The 10,816-nt window shown below is 25.8% G+C and overlaps 1 protein-coding gene and 1 long non-coding RNA gene across 2 annotated transcripts; one reads left to right on the top strand and one right to left on the bottom strand.

The window, feature by feature from the left end:
* Positions 1-5,345: 5,345 nt before the first annotated feature.
* LOC113003674 (odorant receptor 67c-like) lies at positions 5,346-10,291 on the top strand. Its single transcript, XM_026134105.2, has 6 exons — positions 5,346-5,812; positions 8,456-8,924; positions 9,007-9,106; positions 9,246-9,365; positions 9,785-9,940; positions 10,140-10,291. Exons 1-6 carry the CDS (start codon positions 5,632-5,634, stop codon positions 10,191-10,193), a joined length of 1,080 nt encoding a protein of 359 aa, XP_025989890.2. The 5' UTR covers positions 5,346-5,631; the 3' UTR covers positions 10,194-10,291.
* LOC120358245 lies at positions 8,925-9,920 on the bottom strand. The gene is made up of 2 exons (XR_005575214.1): positions 9,812-9,920; positions 8,925-9,382 (listed from the first exon to the last, which is right to left on the bottom strand). It is a non-coding gene; the product is annotated as an uncharacterized LOC120358245 (long non-coding RNA).
* Positions 10,292-10,816: the final 525 nt, after the last annotated feature.

Below are 10,816 nucleotides of genomic sequence, written 5' to 3'. Positions count from 1 at the left end.
CACATATGAATTACAGCCCTCGTCTTTAAAGCGCTATATTTCCGGACCTCTTGAGGTACAAAGGAAAACAAAAGAGGTACAAACGTGTACAAACTCTTTCGAACGGCATAAACAAAATTTAAAAATTTGTTAGTTGGGCGCTAACTTTAAACCGGTGTGAAATTCCCCCCTCCCCCCCTTCCTCCGAGAATTTAGTCATTTTATAAGATATCGAAAAACGACCAACGGCATTCGAAAGAGAATCGTTTGTACCCGTTTATACCACGTTTGTTTTTATTTGTACCTGAAAGTATATACATATATATATATATATATATATATATATATATATATATTATATATATATATATATATATATATGAGAAAGATATAATAATGATTTAAATATAAATTACTAGAATAAGCCACATTTAGTTACAAAAATGTGAAATAAATGAGAAATATGATAAATCTTATGGGCAAAAATTTAATAAGTGACACTTTGTTTTGTATGTGCGAAGACTACTTTAAAAAGGTATCATGTATAATTTTTGTTAATTTTTTATCCATTTATGTAGCTAATAATAATATAATCGTGCTAAATTTATTTTATATAGAACTTTTTATTGTCATAAAGAAGGTTTCCCGGGAAAAAATTTCTTATATATAATTCTATATATTTATCATACGTAATTATATATGTTAAAATATATATAATTATGCACATTTTATAATAATAATTGCTACAAAATGTAAGTATGTTGCACCTATTTTCATAGATTAGTATATAATTTACGCATGAAATATTTAATTTATAACTAATACTCATCACATGCGCCAATAAAATAATGTTAATTTCTATAAATATAATGAAAATTGTTGATATTTTTATTTAATTTTCAATTAATTAGCTATTTCAAAAGTTTCACGTAAGTTTTTAGAATTAACCCTTAAACATACCGATCTTGTAAAATACGGAAACACATTTTTGGGTCTGGGAAACTTTTTCAACTTTGAGAAGCTATAACTTTGATTACAATCAATATTTTTCTACGATTTCTTTTAAACAAAAGTTTAAAATCTTAGGAGTGTGACTGCGACCGACAATCGGCATTGCCGAAAAATAATTTATCGTAAAGTTATAAAAGAGAAACCATTAAGCAAAAATGAGAAATTAGTCAAAAATCCATTTTTTCTTTAAAAAATCATATCTTTGCAACAAAAAACTTTTAAGGACTTTCAAATACGGCGTTTTAAAGCCGAAGAGTCACATTTTCAAAATAAAATTTTGTAAAGTCATTTCTTTTAAAAAGTATAATTATATAACATGGAGAATATGAGGTATTTTTTTGCATCTAAAAATCCACTTTAAAAAAAAATCATATGTTTGCAACAAAAAACTTTAAAGAACTTTACAATACGGCGTTTTAAAGCTAAAAATTTATACGTTCAAAAAAAAATTATATTATTGTTATTTTTATTAAAAAATGTACTTATGTAACAAGGCGAATATGAGGTATTTTTGATTAAATCGTGTCTAAAATTGAAAATTGATATGTTTTGTGATATATTTCGGAAAAACTCCCTTCTTTACAGCATTTTATAGTATTCCAACTTTAGACAGAGTATATGCGAGTAACATCCGCAAATCGACCTATTCGAACGTATTTTGTCCAGCTTTTTTATGTAAAATACTCACAAAAAAGTTTCACTTACTATATGGGTCGCATTGACCGTAACAAAACTTTGCTGCCGTGCCGTTCGAATTTTAGTTGACCAAAAAAGGTGATTAATCATATCAATCGATAGAGATTTTAAACTTTTTTTATGTCTTGGTCCGAACCTCTTATCTCATTCCGTCTTCTCATAGCAAGCGTTCGAAACTTCATATAGGGTCTCTCAGATCCACTTACGTGTTTAAGGGTTAAGCATTTAAATTAATTTTTGTAATAGAATAGAATGTCAAAAATTAAGGACATAAATCTGCGTTTGACTAGTATGTTAATTAATTTGCAATTAATAAATAACTGTTATTTAATTATTAAAAATTAATTTTATTATAATTTTTGTCTAAAATACTTTTAATACTTTTAAGTGTAATAAAATATATTATGCGGCATTCAGTAATAAATGGTACGCCATGAATCCAAAAATGACTCAAAGCTTGTTGTTTCTAATGACAAGAGGCTCTAAACCGATCTATCTTACTGCTATAAAAATATTCCTTTTAACGATGTCAACATTTTGCAGTGTAAGATATTGTTATGTTTGACAATAATTATTACATTAAATTGTTACACAATTTTGTTTGCCACTTGAGATTTATATTTTTTACTTAGTTTATATCACGTTTAAAAATATAAAGTACTTAAATAAAATATTTTAATCTTTTCTTTTATGTCATCTCTGTTCAATGTAATAAATTTTAATTATTCTATAGGAAGATCGCCAATATTGTCATATCACTTTATTTTTGATTGTATTTTTTAACAAAAAATTAAAAATAAAACTGTAAAAAATAAATACATATACATATATACCAAATATTTGTCTTCATCAAATGGAGCAGCAATTTTTATAATACTGTTAATCTCATATTACAATAATTAATATTTTTATAACATGATCTAATATAAATGTCTGAGAAGTTGGTTCCTAAAACTAATATAATATAATAGACACAATACAGGCTTTATCCTGTAGTGTAGAAGTTTGATGACTATTCTGTAAAGGAGACAAAGTCAGCTCTGATAACTTTGACTTGAATACATGTTACTGATACCATGACTTATAGTGACCTTCAAAAGATATTAACCGTCATTCATTATTCTTTAAAAAGTGATTAATTGTCAAATAGTTAAAAACTGAAGATTAACGTAAAGTTAGGAAAAAGTTTGTGGGTTTTCAATTTAACACGCTAAATTAGATCTATCCCACTTCTTTTTTTAATTAGACAAACGAAGTTTGCAATTGTATTGTGGAAAATCATGTGGAACAGAATAATTGTGACCTTGTTTTGGCTTGTAAGCAGAGGAAGATGGATCTTGTTTTGCTTTGAAAGTACAGTGTGAACGTGGAGAGTTTCTGCCCTCCCATAGGAAGTGCGGAAATTCACTAGGTGGGCCTTACTTCGCTAAGAAAGTACACATTGATATTGATAACTTTATTTTTTAATAACTTTTTTACAAAGAATGTGCGACGACTAAAATTATTCTGAAGATTACTTACGGTAACGACTTTGTCGAAATGTATTAAGGTTGTCGGGGGGTGCAAAATTTCTTAAAATGAATAATATCTATAAAAATAGTTTCTTTAAAAAATTAATTATTAGATTTATTAAAAATAAAATACACAATTGGTTTATGAAATATGTATCAAAATATTTATATTTTTGTCGATTTTTGAAAGAGTAGCGTATGGATTTACACTTCACAGCAATTTGTATAAAAACTGGATAATAAAAAAATATGAAAAAAAAATATAAACTATTTTAGGAAGTAATTTTAATAAGCATGTAAAATAACGCATAAAAACATATTTATTTTCCATTTTTCAATTTATTTGCAAAAGAAATTAAAATTTAATTTTTTTATTCGAAAAATTTGTATTTAGATTTTATATTAGAACAAGGCATAGATAACTTTTTATTTCTTTTATAATTTAACGTTTAAGCAGATGATATTTTTATCACTATTAATGTAGTGTAATCTTTAGTTTTAGAGAAATAAGAGTATGTTACTTTAAAAAATCTGAGTCAGTATTGGCGATTTTTCTTTTCCTATGAGAATTATATTATTTCTATTATTAAAAAAGTGTAATTTTTTCAGTTATTAAAAACATCAGTTGAATATATATCACTTCTGCATACAGTAACAAGTACCTAAATGAGACAAATTTGAACTTCCTTTGATATGTAGATTTTTATTGAAAACGGTAGTATAAGTACTATATAAATATTAATATCTAATTGCTAATAAATTATAGATTTTACTATGGATTCTATTAGAAATAGCTACGAATTTCATTAAATAAGATGAAATCTGAAATTTAATTCTAACATTAATCATGAAACCTGAGTCCATAAATATCTATTTACCTAAAACATAGAATCTATCTCTTAATCATATTATTTGATTAGATCCGTTCAAATTTCTTCCATTTCTTTACGGGTATGCTCAATAATGTTTAGACTCAATATTTAGTATTTGTTAAAGCATATGTATAAATTAAACCAACGTGAGTCGGACATTCCAAATTTAATATTTTTTCTTACTTTAATTCTGTTTTATACTATAATATCTACATGAGTATTTATAGTCATATTTTGTCAACAGTATTTGATTAATGGACTTCATATACATTTCTGAGCAATTAATTTTTAATTTAACTTTGAATTTTTAATTTAACTTTGGATTGTTTTATACACTTGGCGTATAGTTTTATTCTTATAAGACCTTTTTTATGTGATTTTATAGATTTTGTCATGTATATAAAATCATATTAATTGGCGCGACATTTAACATCACTACTTTAATAGTAAAAACTACAATGTTGGTTAAAACTACAATGTTTTGCATAATAATTATCCTAATGAGCATATATACATACTTAGTGCTTTTTATACTTTGTTAAAAAAAGTAATATTTACTTATTAGTAATCGTTATTATTGTATAATAAATACTGTACAATTTTCTTAAAAACGATTATTTTATCTTTCCACATTTATATTTCAAAATATTATTTAATTATTTAATCCATTATCCAACAATAACGACGAAAGATTATATAGAATTATATAGAAAATAAAGAAGGAAGAAATAATGCGATGGACATAGATTCCTGCAACTATTGTCATCAATGGATATTTTAATGTTATTGTATCTCGACTATTATACTAGACTATTGTATAGTTATTAGCTATAGCCGATTATAAAAAAGGTAGGTGCATACACTCGTTTTTTTTCGTTGCGGAGTCTATCTATTATTAAACTTTTTGTCTTCGAACTTTGCGTGCGGCATTGAATAGTGAAGTGATGGAAACTTCAAGCGAGGGTGAATAGTTAATACACATTGTTACAGGTGGATCCCGTATTTGTCTCCCTTGAAAATGATTATTGAGGGCATGCGCGAGAAATGTTTTTTACTGACTACGAGGTTACGTCGATTTATGGAAGAGAAATAGACGTCAGTCTCTACATAACATTCGGTATGGAAAGTTCAAAATATAATGGAAACCAAGGTGTTTATTGTCTCGATAATTGTAACTGTAACCGGGAATATCTTAATATAAATATTTTTATTGAAATTTGTGCAATTAATGATAGTAATTAAAAAATTCAAATTCTCTTTTTGTAATGCTGTATTTTATATTAATTTATTGAATTATTTTTACAAAATATTAATTAATTTAAAAACTTAAGTGGGTGTTTTATTGTTGTTTGTTATTTTCTGAATTTTTATTACACACACAATTAAGTGTAACACTACTTATGCATTTTTTTTTTAATTAGTTCAGGCAACTTTTTAGGTAAACTTTGTACTTACATAGATTTTTGCAGGTAGATTTCGAATGGGCGGTGAAACTGAATCGTTTCACTTTAAATTTGATTGGACTCTGGCCTAAAAGTGCACAAACTTTTCGACAGAAGTTAATGTGCAATTTTCGAGTGCTTGTTGTTTTTTTGAGTATAACATTTGGTCTGCTTATTCCTTCTATACATTCTTTGACAAGAATTTTTGGAGACATTATATTAATGTTAGATAATTTACAATTTACTTTACCGGCCATAAGTTGCTCGATAAGAATCGCAATTTTCTGGTGGAAAAAAGAAGGTAAAAATTATAATATTTTTGGTTATTTATGTGAACTATAAAATACGAGAATATAACTTAAATATTGTGTTATAATTAATATATTTAATACTTTTGAAATACATCTAAGTATTCTAAAATAATTAAAATTTATGTATATGAATGAAATCAGTCATATCTTGTATATATTTTAATTTAAATGAAGACTTGATTGTATCAATGTATTTTTTTCTACATTTCTTAAAAAATAAATATACTGACCGTGTTTTTTACATTTAAACTATTTACGTAATACATTTTTAAGAATACAAATTACTTTTTGAAGTAAAACTGATATTAAATAGTTGCAAATAAAATGGACGTTTTTGAATTTTGACATGATTTTGATTTGATTGTACAAATGTATAATATATTGTAATAATTAAATAATTTTCATTTTCTTCAATACATTTCTTTGATATAAGTACATTTACGAGTATATCTTTCTACCAATGAACTTGATGAATCTCGTTTTACGTCGATTTTATTTTTTAAAACTATTTTTCTCAAAAATTTGTTAAGATATTTAAATGAATGATAATTTGTCGAAAAATCACAAAAAAGTGACTTTTTATCAACAAATTATTATTTATTAATAGTTAGAATTAAGGGAAGTATTCCCATGTGATGGGTAAAAAAAAATTTTTTTTTATATTTTTGTAGTTTGGAATCTTAAAAATGTGTCTTTAAAATATTAAAACAAAATTCTTTAAATTGACGAAGTTATAAAGGTTTAAAGGACGCAGCTTCCATATGGCGTGCCGACCGAGATTCCCTTACGGCGCGGCGAATACATCGTTGCGTGTCAAGTAGTGTTATTAGAGTTATTAGTGTTTATGTGTCTTTTTAGTGTTTTCATATAAGCAGAACAATAATGAAAGTTTAAATTTATAATTTGGACAATTGTATGAAATATTTACTCTGCAAGAAGAAAACGGTGCCAATTGCAACGTTTTTGGCCGTTTGGATTTTTAATAAAGGTTTTCATTTAATTTTGCAAATAATGGGTATAATGGGATTAAAAATTGATCAAAATGACAAAATTTTTGCCGATACCAGAGACAACGAGCGCATTAAACGTTCAGAGCAGCAGGCGTCACATGAGGCAGAGAAGACAAGAATTACCAACAGACAAGAAAAAACAGATTAGTACGAGTTTTTTTTTAAGTTGAAGAAGATCTCTTGTATAGCCCTAGCTTAACTGACTAAGAGTAAGTTACTGAAATTATTCATTATCTACCTCAAAAGTGCCTGCACAACTTTAAAGGCGTTTTTCTCAAAACTACATTTTTCAAATCGGACGCCATGATATCTCAAAAACTACTAGACCGATCGATTTGAAATTTTATACGATTGTAGTGCACATATGTGATTATTGCGTCAACTAGGTTCTTTTCGATATCTTTAAAATTACTATTTTTTTTGGATTGCGAAATAATAGAATTTTGTAGTAAAAATCAGACTCTTACACTTTAAGTGCCGCCATTTTGTCAATTTTTTTTCAAATTAATTTTTTTTAGTTTACACGATAGCTACATTCATTAGGAGCAAAATAAAAAAAAAAATTATGTCTTTTAGATGACCAGGACGGTAGCATTTGTGGTGCCCGATGAAAGAGAACTGTAAAATTGTACTTTCTTTAATCATTTGTATTTGCCATAATTCTTAATGAAAAGTTTTAAAAAAAATTAAGATGCTTTTTCAAAGATGAATAAATATAAGTATAAGATATTAAATTAGTAGGTCTAACCATTTACTTAAAATTAATTCTTAAAAATTACCTTGAAAACAGACCGTCACACGGAAATACCCTCTTAACAGATTTTAAGAAAATGAAGGACATCTTCACACTTCAATTGTGTAATTATTTTTATAATTTGTTTTGTAATATATAATCGGTTATTATTATGAAGCAAGAAAATTCTGTTTATTGGTCAATGGTGGCTGTTAAATAAGCAGTTTTCTGTACATAATATCAATTTTAGTTTTTTCAGTAATTTCTCAAATTGTTAGACATGAATCGACTTCAATCATATTTCTTAAAATCATATGTAAATTACACGAGTTTTCTTATTTGTTTTAAATTAATAATGAACCAAGTAAATTATATTATGAATAAAATTGTACATATTTTAATACAAACATATGCCTTTCAAGTCACATGTATGCAATATTATTTACATAACAAAAAGCTAAACTACAAAAGTAGAGAGTTTACATTAGAAATGACTATTTTATTTGCAACAATCTAATATACGTATATTCTAATTTCATTAATTAATAGGTATACATATAGAAATATTAATAGAATGTTATTTGAAAAATCATACACATTTATTTATATAGATAAAATAATTATAGTTATATAAATATGACTGAATTTATAATGCATCGAATACTGCATATTACAAGTAATATTTTTGTTTTTTATAATTTGTAAGATTATTTTTCTGTTTAAAAAATAAGAATACATTCTTATTTTTTAAACAGTATATAAATTTTTTACTGTTGCCATATAAATTTTTTTACTGTTGCCATTTATGATCAAACTTGTAATAACCCGTATTCCTTTTAATAATAATTTATAAAGTGTTTTTGAAATTTTTAACATTGACATTATTCAAGCTATTGTACCGATCATGAACATGATTGTGGAGGATTGGGTAAAGTTGAAAAATGCACAAGACAGAAACGTAATGATCAGAAGGGCACAATGTGCACGTATAATTATTACATTCGGATATTGCATAATGGGAGCAGGATGTTTTTTCCTTATTGTTCTGCCTAGCTTTGGAATATCAATGAGAGACACGAATAACATTACTGATCCAGGGAGACCAATGCCTCTACAAACTCATTTCATTTACGATGTAACAAAAAGTCCACAGTATGAATTGACATTTATTAGCCAATCTATTTATATTATTGTTGCTATGATGTCCTATAGTGGAATTGATAATTTTCTTGGATTATTGGTTTTCCATATATGTGGCCAGTTAGATATTTTGAAGAACCGTTTAACCAATTTAGATGAATGTATAAATTCTTACGAGGCACTGAAGAGTTGTATAACAAGACATATGCGCTTACTTAGGTTTGATCTTTACATATTAAAATAATTTATTTCAAATACGTGTGCAACTTTATTTATATGTAATACGAGCCATCTTTTACAGAGCTATTGACATTATTGAAGATACGTATAATGTAATACTTCTTTTCTTATTCGTATATTTTGCGATACTGTTTGCTTTCTACGGTTTCCGGATAATTACTGTAAGTGTTTTAAAACTTTATATGAAAACTAAATTGATATAAAGTAAATTAATTAATATTTAGTGATAAAACATTACTATAAACTTCTGAATTAGTTTAAGTATTGAAAAATCTTTGTCTTATTTTGTAAATTAATTAGTTATTTGATGAAGGAAATAATATATCATTACCTCACTTGGTATATTTTGCATCCACTGTACTTAATATATTTGCACATATGTGCCTATACTGTGCTCTTGGTGAGATCTTGGTTGCCCAGGTTAGTTGAATATTTTTCTTTTTATTTAAAAAATTATATAAACTTTATATTTTGTAAGTTTTTCTGAATAGTTTACTATATAATTTTGAAAGGAATATTTAATTTATGATGCAATGAATATAATTTTTCTCACATGCAGTAAAAGCTTATGCTCACTTACATATAATATAAAATAATGATTTTGTTTAATCTTTATTAGATTAACTTGCAAAAATTTTTCTTATTAGTAAATTCTTAGACTTGAGAATACAGATTAATTTTGCAATAAAAAAATATACGTAGATAGTAGAAAGCGTTAAGATATGAATTTATAATAACCAACATGTTGATCGATAATTAACTTTTATTGAATTACTAGAGAATGTATGTAATATATTTGATTTAAAATATAAAAATTTTGATATCATTTTGATTTCAAGTGTAATAAGATATATTATGCGGCTTACCGTAATAAATGGTACACCATGAATCCAAAAGTAACTCAAAGCTTGTTGTTTTTAATGATAAGAGGTTCTAAACCAGTTTATCTTACTGCTGGCAAAGTATTTCCTGTAACGATGGCAACATTTTGCAGTGTAAGATATTATAATGATTGTTATTATTCCTACTAAAATTTATTTCGCAATAAAATGATAAATTTTTTATACAATTCATGTAACTTTTAAAAATATAAAACTAAACTTTTTTTATGTTCTTATTTATTACATTAAATGTTTGTACTAATTATTTAGAATTATAGGATTAATGATATTATTAAAAAATGTGTTTTTTCAGTTACTAAAAACGTCAGTTGGATACATATCCGTTTTGCATACAGCGAGAAGTTAATATTAATATGAAATAAATTTGAAGTTTTTTGTTATTATGCAACTTTTTATAGTAAAGAAAACAGTAATTGCAAATAAATTATAGATTTTACTACGGAATTTTATTCAAAATATGTCTCAATTTTACATGATGGATGGAATTGGAAATTTAATACATGTATGAATTACAGCCCTCGTCTTTAAAGCGCTATATCTCCGGACCTCTTGAGGTACAAAGGAAAACAGGTACAAACGTGTACAAACTCTTTCGAACGGCATAAACAAAATTTAAAAATTTGTTAGTTGGGCGCTAACTTTACACCTATGTGAAATCACTCCCTCCCCTTTCCTCCGTGAATTTAGTCATTTTATAAGATATCGAAAAACGACCAACGGCATTCGAAAGAGAATCGTTTGTACCTATTTATACCACGTTTGTTTTTATTTTTACCTGAAAGTTATATATATATATATATATATATATATATATATATATATATATATATGAGAAAGATATAATAATGATTTAAATATAAATTACTAGAACAATTGTTACGATAAGATGTATTTTAACGATATATAATTTTTTATTATTCTATTATATTTATTATCATCATGCTGTTACAGAAAATATTAACATTTGTT

This window comes from Solenopsis invicta, chromosome 7, assembly GCF_016802725.1.
Source record: "Solenopsis invicta isolate M01_SB chromosome 7, UNIL_Sinv_3.0, whole genome shotgun sequence".
NCBI classification, from domain to species: domain Eukaryota; kingdom Metazoa; phylum Arthropoda; class Insecta; order Hymenoptera; family Formicidae; genus Solenopsis; species Solenopsis invicta.
This window is presented reverse-complemented; position numbering and strand designations above follow the sequence as displayed.

Coding starts and splice junctions, on each gene's coding strand:
- LOC113003674 (XM_026134105.2), top strand. CDS start 5,632: ATGTGCAATTTTCGAGTGCTTGTTGTTTTTTTGAGTATAACATTTGGT. Junction 9,366..9,784: donor GTGAGATCTTGGTTGCCCAG/GTTAGTTGAATA, acceptor TTTGATTTCAAG/TGTAATAAGATATATTATGC. Junction 9,941..10,139: donor CGATGGCAACATTTTGCAGT/GTAAGATATTAT, acceptor GTGTTTTTTCAG/TTACTAAAAACGTCAGTTGG.